The following is a 15751-nucleotide window of genomic DNA, read 5'->3' on the forward strand; positions in this document are numbered from 1 at the left end:
TCTTTCCCCTTTGGTGTTTACTGCATGGCTACAGAAGGTATTTGGATGACTGGAAATTTACCCATTTGCAGCAATGAAACGCCAACCTCCCTTTAAAAAGAACCTTTTTTGTAGGATTTAAGGATTTATATCACTGAGGGAGTAAACAGCCTGGTGGCCAGCTAGTGTGGGGTGCCAAGCTTCCCTGATCCCAAATACAAATGGTTATTGCATTTGCAAACACTTGGTGGCAGAGGCTGGGAACAGTTGGCAGGGGTGTCAGCAAGAGCTCTGCCTTTCAGATCTGCCAATTAATCTTATTAAAGGCAGACAGTTTTCATCCTATGCAGAATCTGAAATCTTTCATCCGTTTTCCCCAAAATGAAATAAACTGACAGACTGAATAGCCTTTGGAAAGTCTACAGTGTCTTACCCTAAGACCAGCATGTGTTTTTTGCTCAGTGAGATGCCCAGACTGCCACGAGCTGCGTTTATCAGCCAGCTCCTGCAGCCAGCACTCCCACTGGCGTGGTCACTGGGGGTGCTGCAGCCACCTCCTCTTGTTGCAGCTTCTGCAGCAGCTGTGATGAGGTAGCACCATCCATCCTAAGTGACATCAAATGGTCAAAAAGCTCCAGGTTGATTTTAAAACCTACTGAGTGAATCCTGGTGTTTCACCAGCATCAGGCTTTAGCACTGGGGTGGCCTTGGACTGGAGGGCAGCCTCTGCCCAGCCAGAGGTGGGCACTGGGGAGTGCTGTAGAAGTTTCCTCTCCCCCATTTGCTGGATCACAGAAGAGGTGGAGGACAGCGAGAATAAGGACACCACAGCATGTTTGTTTGCTTTATGTGTCTAGGGTGGATCTAATTTAACATCTGCTTCTATCTTCCGTACTATTCAGTTGTCAGTGGATCAAGGCCTCTTTTGTGTTTTTTGTTTGTTTGTTTCTTTCTTTTTCTTTTTTTTTTTTTTCCTTTTTCTTTTAGGCTCTATAATAGCTCTCTCTGTTGTGCAGTGATTAAAATCCTACCGTTAAATGAGTTTAGCTATAAAATGAAATTGATTGGGAAAAAAAAAAAAAAAACTTTATGATTGCCTTTTTGAATGCTGTGTTAATCATTTTTTTATTCTTCTCAGTACTGTAAGCATTACTTGAAACAGGAAATCATAAATACGGGTGTAGAAATTCATATGTCCCAGTGCACCTGTATTCCAGCCCTCAGCAGAAAGCTCTGATACCGCAAAATAACATTTATTGGCCTGTTTCACCCACTGGATGCAGGTGGAATGACTTTTTTCTTGCCTGCAGGAAGACTGCATGAGCTGGCACAGCTTGAGCTGGAAAGCCAAGCCCTGTAGCATACAAATGGTGTGAAACTGAGCTCCCGTAAGCATCTTTAATATGCATCGCTCCTGTTTTTACAGCTCCAGATGCTGCTCCTTCCGGCGTCTCAGTGGATATTGTCAACAGCACGCTGGTCAAAGTCTTCTGGTTTGGAATACCAAGGGACAGAGTTCGTGGACATTTAAAAGGCTATAAGGTTATGAATTTCTCGTTAATTGCATGCAGTTTAACAAACTATTAAATGAATCCTTTGTCAATGATAGATCACAATCTCATTTCTGGGAAGATGAGAGAAATCAATATAGTGTTCAGCCCCATCAAAGGTAATTTGTTATAGAAATGCCAATCTCAATGCAGGTCAGTTGGTGGAAAACAAAAAGCATGCTGGATGGGAAAAGACATCACCCAGAGAAACACCACCTAACATTTGTAGGAGACAGAAATTATGGGATGATTCCTGGTCTGGAGCCCTTCAGTGAATTCCGCTTGACTGTTCTGGCTTACAACTCCAAGGGCGATGGACCGGAAAGCTCTCCTGTGGTGTTTGAAACTCCAGAAGGAGGTAAGAAGAAGCGGGATGGAAGGGAATAAATTTAAATTGTCCATGTAACAAAACAACTTGATTTCATAAATTAAAGTGGTTGTAAAATCGCCAATGGTCATAACACTGTTCACTAGAAAGGGGAACTGTAGGTTGGGGAACTTCAGGTATTGAGCTAAACTATATCCTCATTTAACAAGTGCATATAGAGACAGACTTGTGCAGTGCTTTCTGTGAACTAATCCCTGTATCTTCAGTCCCTGAACAACCCCGTTTTCTGAAAATCCTGAACTTTGACAAGGACTCTGTCACACTGTCCTGGGGACTTCCCAAGAAGGCCAACGGCCACCTTACCGGCTACATTTTACAGTACCAGATAAGTATGTGCTTGTTTTGCTTTGACTTTAGAATTTAAACACTATTAGTTTATAAAAAAAAAAAAAGGGGGGGGGGGGGGGGGAGGAGGGGGAGAGAGGGAGAAGTAGGGAGTATTGTATGTGCAGAAGGCTGATGAGAAAGCCTGTTTCCAGCATCTGTATAACAGCCACAGCATCTGAGCAGCTTGTTTCGAGTTGTGATGTGCACACTGCCTGCTAGAGGGCAGGGCAAGGTCATTTTCCAGAGCAAAAAGTTTTCTGTGTGTTTTACTGATACAAGTAAACTCACATTGCTGCCATGCATTATTCCACATTTTGCTAGCTATTTCAGTTGTTTCATATTTATAAATTATGCCTAATATAGTAGTTAAGAAAATCAATAAATTGTAGGTACTTTTTACTGAATTTAAATTTGTTCAACACAAAACGCTTTGTAGTGAGAACGCTTCGGCTGTGTTCGTTAGGATTTTCACATCTTGTCTGTAGGTACCTCCTCCCTGCTCGGTAGCAGAAATGCAGGTAATTGCCTCTTGAGTCATGTTATTGAGTAACATCTGAAGTCCTGAGTGTACAGAAGACTTGCTTTCAGACCAACTATTAAGGTAGTTTGGGAGCTACGGCCCCTCCTGCTGCTGCTGCCAGCTGCAATGAGGCACAACAACCACCGTTAACTTGCTGGTGAAAGTCTGCAGATGTTTGAAAGCAAAGTGAAAAGCAATTCATATATAATTAATGTTCTAAGAGACAGTAATTCTTCCCTCCCACTCAGTGTATGCATATCTAGAATCAGGGAGCTTTTTAAGATCAGTGATAGCTCACCGAGCAGCTGGGAGGTTGGCATGGGCAGGAGAGATCCCATCTTGGTGCTCAGCAGGAGGGTGCAGTGTGCTCGTCCAGGCTTCACCCCTGCAACGGGACACAGCATGCCTCCCTAGCAGGAGCACCCTTGGCACTGTGAGTCTTTGCAGGCTTTGGCCGCCAGATCTGACCTCACTTTCTCTTTCAGTAAATGAAACTCATGAAATCGGGCCTCTGAATGACATCAGTGTGGCGAACCGGTCCACGCTCAGCTGGAGGCTCTCGGGCCTCAGCGCCAGCACCAAGTACAAGTTCTATGTCAAGGCCTGCACAGCCAAGGGCTGCGGGAATCCGGTCACGGAAGAAGGATTAACAATGGCTCAAGGGAGTAAGTTAATGGGCAATATGTTTTCATGTGAAGAAGCTTTAACAATAACGGAAAAAAAAAAATACTGAGAATATTCCAGGCTTGACATTTTCTTTGGAATTAGAGGAAATAAATTTGTTTTTCTGGCCATAAGAACAACCAATGAAGTTTTTAATATAGCCATGCAGCTCTTCAGAAAAGTTGAGCTTATCTGCTCCATTTCCCATACAGTACGGTGTTTCTGTCCCTTCTGATCAGCTCTGTAAGCTATACTAGGATCAGTCTATTGCATTTAGTTGTGAACAGAAAATTGAAGATCTAAATCTGTCCTCAGCAATATTATAAAAACAAATTCTGCCCTTGTGTGAAAATGGGGGACTCCCAAGGGTACTAGGGATGGTTATGTGACATGGAAAATCCATATGAATGTAAATATGACTGTAGGGTATTTAATCCTTTTTTTATATATATTATTTTATTGGAGACTGGAAGTAAACCTTTTTATGCCACTTATAGCATACCCTAAAACATTGACAATCAGTAATTTTAAGGAAAATCTACAAGCACTGTATTATAGCTCATTTTTTTTCATACAGATGAAATGAAATAAAATATACTGTACTCAGCAAGTCTAAAAACTCTACAATACCAAACAACAAGTCCTTGCTATTAATCAGAAACCATTGCTGTGCAATTACCGTGGGGAAGGAGAATGTGATAAGCAAAAGAGTCCTGGCTTCATCATTTTTATCAATGATAACAGTCTGGAACAATGTTGATATAAAATAGAAAAATGGTCCTTGTTGCACGATATCCTATCAGACTTCCAAGCTGCAAAATCTCCTTGTTGACTGGAACTGTAGAAAAGAAACAAGTACAAAGTACTTTAACTTATGAGGTCCCAGATCAGGATCCAGTCATTAAATACTAGCTGCTTTCTACACTGGTGGAACAAAAATTCTGTTTTGTTCCATTTTTTTATCCACTTTTGGCTGATTTTAGGCTACCCTAAATGTTTCTCTGCTCCATTTCTAGTTACAAAATGCACACCTCTCTAAACAGATGCATAAACTGAAGGAGAAATGTCCTGCCTGACCTCAGCTGCTGGAGCAGGGGCGCCCCAGGGCTTTTCCCTGTCTCACACAGGCATTTCCTCCCCTCTGCAATGGTTTCCCCTTCCACCTGCAGTCCCACAGATATTATTACAAGGAAATTGCCCTGCCCAGGCTGGAGCACTGTGTACAAATCTGGTCCAGGGTTTCCCTACTTGTTTCTGTGAGACTTGTGTGGAAAATCATCCCAGGGAATGTCCAAGTCCCAAATTACATCATTGTATTTCTCTGTAGATTTTACAGACTTTGTCCTTAAAAACTTCTGTTTTGGTGATATATCCCCTTTGCCTTTGTTGCAAGGTTTTCTAGTCATCCCTTCCCTCTTACAGAAGCTGTGCTTAGTAGGCTGCCTGTACCATACTGTTCACTTTAGGTGAGGCACTGCATCCTTGCAGACTGTTTGGTACCTCCTTGCTGTACAAGTCAGCTCCTTCCCCAATGTGCAATGTCCTTGCTGTACAAGTCAGCTCTTCCCTGAAGACTCCAGATGTGCTGTAATATACAAGGTGGTAGGAATTAAAAGCAGCATGGTTTAACATTCTTCAGTAAAAAAAGTAAAAGATTCTTTTTTTTTTTTTTTTTTTTCCCATGCTAAAAATACATAATTTTACTTTCTTAGGTACCTCTTCTGGCCTTCATTGGGCAGTCAGGATGATGTGTTTTGGCAACTTGAAAGTCTGTTATTTCTTTAAGTAACCTTGTCAGATTTCTGACATCCCTGTATGACATGTTTAAAATGATAATAACAGTGCCATTCATTTTGCTCTCATTCTTTTCTTTCCTAAGACTTTGTTTCAGCAAAAGCAACGACTGCTTCTTGTGGAACACATGTAGAATAGAGTAGCAAAAGCTGCAAGGGTCCAGTTCTGTGATGAATGTGTGCCCCTTGCACAAATTTGCTCGTTCTCAAGCCACCTTAAGTTAGGACACTGCATCTGTCACTGAAATGCCATTAGAGTTTTGTGTCATTATTTGCTGGGTAAATTGTTTGGACATTTTTCAACTAAATGTGATAGGTTAAAAAAAAAAAAAAACAAAACACTTTTCAGTGACCTTCTTGGGTTTTTAGACTGTGATATGGGAAGCAAGGTGATTGCTCAAAATTAAACCAATCTCTCTCTTTGAAAAAATGGAACGATTTCAGAAGTCAAAGTTCATCACTTAAAATGACCCACATAAATGACAGATATAAAATGTGGTGCCCTCTGAAATGAAACTCCATGACAGAGGACTCCAGGCTGCTTTGGGTTTTGATTCAGTGATTCCATATCCAGTACATCCTGCTTTTGGTAATGAAAACATAAAGTTCTCATTGTTCATTTTAAGACTCTGAATAGCTTCCACTGCTGCGGTATGGCCTGTGCAGGCTGTGCCAGGGGTATTGAAGAATTTCACAATGCATTCTGCCAGGAAAGTGGAGATGTCAAAGTAGGAGCAATGGAATCATTCACATTTTATCATTGATATACTTGATCTGCAACACTGCAACACTTCTATTGCTCTCTTTTTTTTTTTTTTTTTTTTGAACATATGTGAGTACGCATGCATCACCACTAAAAAAAAAAGTCTGAGTGGGGAAAATTATTGTGCTCTAAATAATAATTTTGCAAGTGTGTAATTTCTATGCAAACTGTTTCCTGACAGTGACAGCAAGAATGACTGAATTTAGTTTAAAAAAAAAAAAAAATTAAAAATTGCCAATTAAATAATTATAAATCCCTGTGCAGATAAATGGGTAAATTCTACTGTCTGTCTACAGTCGCAGTATCTTCTTCTGTGAATGAACCTTTCAGATTCTCTCTCTTGTTTATCAGGAGTTACACGTCCCTTTGGTTAACAACTCTTTACCAAAAGGTCAGTGAGTGGGTGCGATAGGGAAATAAAAACTTCTGCTCACATCTCTCTTCCTTCATTCCTGGATGGAACAGTGCAGCTCTGCAGCCTGCACATGCCTGGCAGCAGAGGCAGAGCCCCCTAAACCACAGTGCTGCCTCTGTCAGAAGATGCTGTCTCCCTGTAATTATTTAATGGGGGAAAGCCGCAGTTTAATATTTGTCTCTAGGTTAAATGTAGACCCACCAGAATTAGTGAGAAATAGAAGTAAGCCGTAGAAAAACTTTCATTTATAGCATCCTTGTTGCATAACCAAACACCATGTGCATTGGCAGCTAATGTAAACTCCCTTAACTGAAATACCACTTTCCTATGAAATATCTTAAACTTATTTAAAAATTACTCACACATGAAATGTTATAATACAACCAAAGGTCTTTATCTATTTTTGACAAAATACTGTGGGCAATCATGAAGAACCTGGGCAAAGGGGTATTTGCATTGTACTGCAAAATAAATAATAGTTTAATTTTTGTGGACTTATCTTGGTTTCATTCCAAAGATGAAGGTATTCTGTCTTTAGAAAATGTTTTATCTCTAATTTTTCATTTTCAGTCAGTATTTCTTAAATGACCTACAAACTAATTAATTTTCCCCTTGAAAATGTTGATTTCCCAATGATCACTACCTCTCAGAAGTATAACACAAAATAATGTTCTAACGTATATGAAAAAAAATCATTTAATATAACAGTCCTTTTTCTTTTTATTTTATTTTTTTTTTTTTTTAACACAAAGCTTCCTTTTATCTAGAGCTACCAGTGTTTCTGAAGGATTACTAAATATGCATTACATGTTGACAATGATTACTGTGTGTCCAAAATTGCAAGCTTTAATGAAAATTTCATCCAGAGGAAGCTGCACAACTGTGGCTTTATTTTGCAGAGAAGCCACGGAATGGAAGTTCACCAGTTTCATTTTATATCAATGGCAATTGGTACTTAACTCCCCCAGGGTTTTTAAAATCTTAACAAGAAGTACTAAACTTCAGCACACATTGTAAGATGAGGAAAGCAACTATTTGTAACAAAACATGGTTTTAGTTCTCTTTTGCCACCAGCACAGCTAAAGAGGAAAAATGTAACTGATTTAGCCATGTGTAACCACTGGCGTTGTTACCACCAAAGCCCCAGATCCTGGGAGAAAACATACCCTGTTTTGTCACAATGAAGAGAACTCGAACTTTTGCTCACAAGTTTCCTTTTCTACCATTTGTGCCTCACTGTTCTGCTGCCTCTGCTGCAGCTGGGGCACCTGCTGCACAGGGAGGAGGAGGGTGTGATATGTCACTGCTTCAAAACCCTCTCACTGTGAGCTTGATGTCTAATATGCCTAAAAATAAACATATGAAATATAATATGCTAAATATATCAGTCTCTGAGTACTTTAAGCAAATTTGCAGTTAACTTTATGCCTTAGCTATGTATTATGCCTTCCTTTCTTCTCTGTTAGCAGCCTTCCTCAGTGCAGCCAGTGCAAAAGAGACGCAGCAAGAGATGAAACAAACTATAACCTTTCTTCTTGTCTGAGCTCAGATCTCTCCTACAAACAGTTGATCGCTAGCTCAGTAACCTCACCTATAAATTCTTCTCAATAAATCTTACACACAGCAGGTTTGCTAATCTACAGTTTAAAATATTCCCAATTTAGCATGAATTACTTCCTGTACTAAAAAAGCACAGAAGATGAAGGATACTTGTGGTGCGTATTTATACACTTTTAATAGCCAGGCAGTAGGGAAAAACTAATGAAAGTTCATCTTCCCATTTATTGCAGCAGATGTATTTAGAAAGGTATGGTTATAAATTAGGATGTTGCCCACAATTAGTATTTAGCTGTTAGACTGCCAGCTTTTTTAGTTAAGCATGTTTTATAACGGATGTGCTAACTTTTGGAGAACTAGCAGACTTGTAAGTCTTTGGGGGCAGTTTATATTGTTTTTCCCTTTATACCATAAGCTTCTACAAAAAAAAAAAAAAAAAAAAAAAAAGTGTGTTCTGTTGCTCTCATAAATCTCAAAGCCCAGTAGGAATATTGTAAAATTGCAGTTCAGTGTTTAATGTTCATGCAAGTCCCATGGTATGGTTGATAAATAGTGGGGGAGGATGAGAAGTGCTGGTGATATGCCTTTATTATTAATGCTTCTCCCCTATTGTAGATTAAAAACCTAACCCAACTGCTTTCAATTTTCTGAAGCTAATTTCTGCAGCTCACTGACCTTTCTGTGTGTTGAGCATTTCCTTATTTTTCAGGGTGGTACACTGTTTGTTTTGTTTTTGTTTTTGTTTTTGTTTTTCTATTCCAACTACCACACATGTCCCAATTAGCAATGCTTTCTCTTCTTTAGGTGCCAAATTGATTGTTTAACACAGACCAGAAAGAAAGCGTGTGAGGAAAAAAAAAAAAATCACGTAATTGCTTATCACTGGACAGTCTTAAGGACATCCCCATTTCCCCGGAGACGGAGGGGAACAAATAGGCGGGATATGTGGACTTATGAGAGTGGTGTAACAAAATGCCCATGAATCACAGCTGTGGTATACCATTGAGCTCTAGGTTGAACATTTTGCTTCCTAGGAATTCAGTGACCCCAAGGAGACCTATGCTGTTTGCAGATTGGAATATGTGATTATCATTTCTGCTTGGCATGCATATGTGTTACGTGGTGTGTAATGCACAATGGGTTTTAAGTTCACATCAATTCTTATTACGTTATGGATACTGTTTACATTAAATGTATTTTTGTGATGTCTTGATTTTAGAACATGGAATTAAAATGTACCTGTGGTATCCTGTTGCTTAATTTGTAGTTTGATTAAAACTTATGTCCGAATTTCATATACTTCACTTAGCAAAAACTACCAGTTGATGGATTAATTTATGCTAATTTGCTGTGCTTCACTATCAGCAGTTTTTCAGCTGTATGTGTTCCCTGTGGGTTCCAATGGTCTACTAATTTAACTGCTTATTGCAATACATGTACACTTGTCTTGGAAAACTTCTTGAACTGCTTCTTTGATTGTGCTTACGTTGGTCTTAATCTTATTTTATTTTATTTTTTTCTTCAGCTGTCAACTAAGCCCTAATCTCTCAAAGCTTCTTGCTTTGCTTGTTTTCTAGCTTAAGTATTAATGAGCATCATTATACTTTCAGTGCTAATTGGTCAAGTAGTTTCCAAATTATACCGTGGGCTCAATCCTTAACTTAAAAGACTTCGAAAGGATGGCCAGATAAATCACGTAAATTAGGCAACTGAATGCAATTAAAGAGCTATCCTTACTAGTGGTAGCTTTCAAATTTTGTTTTCTAAAATTGAGGGTGAGCACACATGTTGTGCCCATTGGTTAACTACAGAGATTCCCCATGTGAACACACAAGTCCAAATGTGCCTGGCTGAATTGACTGTTTGCGGTGTTCACACAGTGAGTGCTCATGTTCAGAGAAGTCCTCTTTCTGTTACCCACAAATGATATTTTTAAAAGGTATATTTAATACTCTGTGATCTTAATGCAGACTAATGTTACAGCAGGCCTTTTGCAAGTAAAGAGGCTCTAAAATGAGACCTATTGGAAATTCCCTTTTACCTCTTAATCAAATATTAAACTCATCAAGAACATTTAAATACCTAAATGTTGATTTAAAAGAAAGCTTCCATTGTATCTAAAACAGTGCATTGTGGGCATTGTGGACTTTAAAAGGACATGGAAAATCACTGTCAGGGGAGAAATGAGTTACAAATCCCAATGTTAATTTTTTTTTTATGAGACATATAAGAATCCATTTCCAGATAACAAGCTGTCTGTGCTTCCCTGCTGAGTTCCGTTCAATGGGAGAAGCATCAAACCCCAGATTATCTATACGAAGCAAGCCCATTTTTCAAGTCGTAATTTTTTAAGCACGCATTAGTTAAAGCAGATCCATAATCCCCCATCAATATTAACTTTCATCCTGGGAAATGTACAAAACCCTTCATAAACATCAGGATTATTTCAGTCTGCTGTTTGTTTTATCTGATGGAATATTAAAAATCAAATAGGGAGAATGTTTTTTTAGTTTATTCTCTGTTTTTGAAAATCAGATTATCTGATGATAAACGTTAAAAATCCTCATGTGTCATATTTGTGTTACTTGCATTATTTATAACTATGTATTTCACGGGCCTTTTGTTTAATGAGTTCAATTAATCAATATGACTTGAATATGTACATTCCATAGGTAAAGGGATCGGCAAGATTTCAGAAGCAGTAAACCCCACCCAAAAGTTTCACCCCATTGAGGCACTTGAGCCTGGAACTGAATATACAGTTCGTCTAGTGACTAAGAATTGGGTTGATAACAATAGCATTTTTGAAGATGTAATTGAGACAAGGGGGAGAGGTGAGAAATGAAACCCTTCAAGGTGACAAAGATTTCTTTTGAATGTCAGTAAATGTTGACGTTTCGTGTGACATTGTGCAGTGGAAGTGTACCAAAGACATTATTGCATCGTTATGTCCTGTGGTTTTAAAGTTGACTCTTGCAATTGAGTCCCATAGGAGTGTAAACAAGTCTGTGCTTTAACTGAAGCACAAGGGCCTGGAACAATTACAAACCCTTACAAAACATAGCTTTACCTCCTATGTGATATTGAAAGGGTATTGCTGTGATATAACCCATTTTAAATGTGCCAGTCCAGTGCTTTGCATGCATCAGGTGCACTTTTAACTCTGTTTCTTTCACAAAACTGCTTTTGCATGAGAGGCTTAACAATTCTCTGTTCAGCTTTCCTATTTGGCATTAATCCTTTGAGTCAAATACTCTCTCACAATTACCTTCCCAAAATGTCTATATTGTGCCCTGTAGACAGCACATTCACCTGAAGTCTAAGAATGTCACGCTCTGGACATATTTCTGTCTTGTATTTCTTTAAGTTGAACACAATAGCAATAGTCTGATTCAATTATGATTCAGTGAAGAAAATGTTATGTATTCATTTTATGGCAGGTGTTGCCATTTTCCTCTGATTGATGTCTTTGTTTTTGTTTTTTGTTGTTTTTTTTTTTTTTTTTTTTGAACTCCTCTTCTGTTTCATGAAGCCTATGCTGGCATTTACGATGGGATTTCCACCCAGGGGTGGTTTATTGGACTGATGTGTGCCGTTGCCTTACTCACCCTACTGCTGCTAACTATTTGCTTTGTCAGAAGAAATAAAGGAGGAAAATATTCAGGTAAATTAATTTATTGTCCTTCCGCTATGTTCGCATGTTAACAACAAACATTCTTCAGACTTTTATCTCTAGAGACTGCAAAGCCACAAGCAAAAACATCCAATTAGGTTTTGTAGCTTTTGATAAATATCCACAGAATGGATTTTAATGAATAGAAGTGAAATCATGCTCTCTGGGTGAGACAGTGCTGTGTGCTGGTCAGAGATCTAGCTCAGACCCTCGATATTGCTTTTTGAATCTTTCAGTGCTTAATCCACCCATAGAGGCTTTTCACCAGCTGCACTTCTGAGCCTCCCTTGGCTGGGACATGTGCACACTTCAGCCTGATAAATGCTGCTTAACTACTGCCATAACTTCCATGTGCAGCCAAACTGCTGAACAACAGGATGTTTTGCTAATCATAATTCTTCAGCTTTCAAAGTGACGAGTAAGGATTTATGTGTAAGCACTTGCCAGCTTTCTTAACAATTCAGTGGAGGCACCAAGCTCTCAGTGGAAGCATGCTTGTTGGGTACTGTCAGACACATAGGGCGAGATGGTGCCCTCAGGTTTAGGCTGTAGGTAATGGCAGGTGGTTTTCCCATTGTGCCTGCAAAACAAAAAGTCCACAACGGAACACGGCATACAGATCTGTGCTTTATTTTATTTGTACAGTGAAAGAAAAAGAAGATTTGCATCCAGATCCCGAAGCTCAATCAATAAAAGATGAAATCTTTGGGGAATATAGGTAAATAGGACCTGCTTTAACAAGCGTTTCTGTTTGTTGGGCTTTTGTTTGTTTTCAGATGTCATCTTTATTTAGGACATTTTTTCTAGCATGCAAGTAACTCTATTTTTCATTTTCAAAGCAAACCTGACAGGAGCGGATAATAGTAGGGATATACAGGTATATCCAGTATACTTAAATCCCCCCAGGTTGAGATATAAGTAAATGTTGATGTATCAGTGGTCATTTTTCATTTTTTATTATTATTATTTAGCATTGTATGAATAATGTAAATATATTTGATAATTTGGGCATCCTGCGTTGATGTCCACTGAAGTCAATAGAAAGAATTCTATGTCTTCAATGGACTTCTGAAAGCCAGTCATGCCTCATCACGTAACATGGGGGATGTTCATTTTGTGGAACAAAACAAATAAAAGTTTGAAATACTGTAAGAGATGACAAAAACAAACAAATGAGCAAACAAAATAAAACACCTCACTACAGAAGTTTCTGTAGGAGAACTGAAATAATCACTTTGTCTGCTTTAAAATATCTAAAACTTGCAATATCATGTAAGTGTGGTATGAAGAAAAAAGCATTGATATAAGAGCCATGCTGGCCTTAAAGACATAAAATTTCTGGTGAAATCCCAGTTATATATACTACATTATTTGTACTGGAATAGGCTTTTTTTTTCTGCATAATTTCATCTTTATTTAATTTTTAATGCTTTCTAATGGGACAAATATTTAGAAAGGTAAGAAAGTCCTGAGGTTAATAACTTTAACCCCCTGTCCTTTCCCCTCAAAGTCCAAACTTGTCTTTTTTTTTATAAATAGAAATGCCATGTACAGAAAAGTAGCAAATATTTTTACTGTATAGATTATACATGTAGTTGATTATCTGCTGAAGAGGTAAAGTTCAGGTGCATTTCTCTGTCTTTCCTCATATAATGTTACCAAATCTTTCACTCTGAATTGGCGTTAGCAAGAACAGTTCCTGAGTAATTATGTACCTGGTTCAGAGCCCTATTTTTTTTTTTTTAATACTCTTTTAATCTACCTTCCCCCTCCCCTTTGTGTATGATTATTTTTGAGAGCTGAAAACACATTTAGAATATGCAGAAAAATCTGGAACGTTTCCTTTACCCTCAGCCCCTGTTCAGCTTCAGAGGCAGGGGCAGACTTTAGCCATGTGAGTGAGCAGCCTGCAGGATGTGCAGGATGCTGCAGCCATACAAGCAGTGGTGGGCTGATTGGAACCAGCTTCAATTCACAGAGAAATCAGTTACAGCCAAAGCTGCTGGAGGCACCTCATGGGAGATGGTAAACATGAAGAACAGTGACGTGGGAGACACCTATGGCCATATGTATGGCCACAAGACCTCTCTCTACAGTTAAGATAGGTTTCACCGTCATTTTTTATTGAGTGAGCCAAGGCACTGCAAAATTTTAACTTCCTTTTAACAGGAAGTTAAAAATGGCCTTTAGCTGAAAGCGTTTTCTCAATTCTTTAGAGATAAGTAAAGGTCAACCAAATGTCATGATCAGTCAGGAGAGGTTAGGCTGCTTTGGTTATTCTTCTGTGTTGCTATTAGGATGAATAGATAATGTAATTTCCTCTTTTTATTTTTTTTCTTAGTTTTGATGGTTTGTCCATTTCCAAAAAAAAAAAAAAAGTCATTGAACAAATATGATATATGAGCAGATTAATATGTTATTAATTCTGATAATCAGACCATCATACCCATGGGAAATTCAGCCATACAATAGGTCAGTGTAGATGAACTGGCTGATATCCACTGCACCAAGCAGAACTCATGTTCATGTTGTTCTCAATATACAACCCACAGAGAAATGTTCCTTTGCTCTTCCCTCCCGTTTTCACAGTAGAAGAGCAGTTTCCATGCATGCAATCAAAGGCTAGATTTTTGGAAAGGCATTTCTTTGTTTTGTAGTGACAGCGATGAAAAGCCGCTGAAAGGCAGCCTCCGGTCAATTAACGGGGACATTAAAGCCACCGAAAGTGCTGATAGTCTGGTAGATTATGGAGAAGGGGAGCACGGGATGTTCAATGAAGATGGTTCATTTATTGGAGCTTATTCTGGATCTAAGGAAAAAGGATCAGTCGAAAGCACTGGGAGCTCTACGGCAACTTTTCCTCTGCACGCGTAAAATACTAGTGAGAAGATTCATGTTTAATTGTGCTATTTATCTTGATTAGTACTCCACAGTTACCACAAGCAATTGGAAGCAGGTTACCAGTTGAGACAGTCAGGAACCTGACATCCAGGTAATAGAAAAAAAAGTCACTGCCACTAAGAGATGATTTTTGAGACTTTTCCATCCTAATTTTCAGGTGTTTTATTCTAATAGAAACACAACAAAACATTCTTTATTATACAAAGTGTATCACTCAGTCCTACCAAAATGGAATTTCTCAGTGTTACATATGTATAGTTAACTGCTTTGCCATGTTTCTTAGGTTTGGAATATGTTTCTCTGTATAGCATATTTTTTTTCTTGTTTGGCTGTTGTCACTTTGTACATACATTTATACATACAATTCCCTCGTGACCTCAGCATTACTGAGGTCAGAACAGAACAAGGAAAGTGAACAAAAAGACAGGTTACTCTGCAAAGTGACATAGTGCATCCTAATGAGAAAAATGATATTTTAAACTACTTAAGAAATATATTCTATATATTATATTTTTTTTTCATAAATACATAAACTCCTTTGCTTTTGATATTCTAAAATTATTTTAGTGGTTACAGTTGACTGCAATTATCAGTACTTTGAAATGCAACTTTATCCACAGAAAATATGCTCTGAAAAGATGAAGCTCTGGCCTTGTGGATAAATCTTCTGTCCAGTAGCTGGCACTATTTCCTTAAATAAGTTAAGCTGCAGTAACTTTCCTGTGGCAAGGCGAAACAGGGTTCCCATCCACCATCATTGGAAATAATTTTATTTTATTTTATTTTCCTCAGTCTCTGCAAGCTGTGTTTCTAAGCAAAGCGCTTTTTGTCCGTCTCATATCTGTATATTTGTGTGCTAGCATACATTTCATGGAGACGTTGTACAGATGATATTAATATTGACACAAGTGAAAATTAGCCTTGTTTTATTTTGAAATGAGACATGTTGCTAGCATGGGTCTGTATAGCTGTGTAGGAATAGAATTGCTTCTCAGTATGAGTTTCAGCCAGCAAAACTAGTTTTTGACAGAGTTGTGTGTATACCAGTCATAAATTTTACTTCCTTTTAGGGTCCCATAAAATGAATCTACCTGGCTTTTTTGAGAGATCGTTTATTTTCACCAGATCATTGTTAAATAAACAAAGACAAAAGCAAAGAGAAAATATTATGGCATAGTTTCTTTTATATTTTGTTTACTGAATGCTGGTTTAAATCTGGTTC

The 15751-nt window shown here is 38.3% G+C and overlaps 1 protein-coding gene across 1 annotated transcript in view; it reads left to right on the plus strand.

The window, feature by feature from the left end:
- The window catches only part of CHL1 (cell adhesion molecule L1 like), a gene marked incomplete at both ends in the record, with an annotated part of 51813 nt that extends 37311 nt beyond the window's left edge, over positions 1–14502 (plus strand). The window contains 8 exons of the mRNA XM_084292464.1: positions 1406–1521; positions 1683–1887; positions 2124–2246; positions 3250–3429; positions 10628–10789; positions 11488–11619; positions 12274–12346; positions 14286–14502. Of these exons, the coding sequence (XP_084148590.1) occupies positions 1406–1521; positions 1683–1887; positions 2124–2246; positions 3250–3429; positions 10628–10789; positions 11488–11619; positions 12274–12346; positions 14286–14502 (1208 nt within the window). The remainder of the gene's footprint in view (positions 1–1405; positions 1522–1682; positions 1888–2123; positions 2247–3249; positions 3430–10627; positions 10790–11487; positions 11620–12273; positions 12347–14285) is intronic.
- Between the last annotated feature and the right edge of the window lie 1249 nt (positions 14503–15751).

This window comes from Netta rufina, assembly GCF_964035555.1.
Source record: "Netta rufina genome assembly, chromosome: 10".
NCBI lineage: Eukaryota > Metazoa > Chordata > Aves > Anseriformes > Anatidae > Netta > Netta rufina.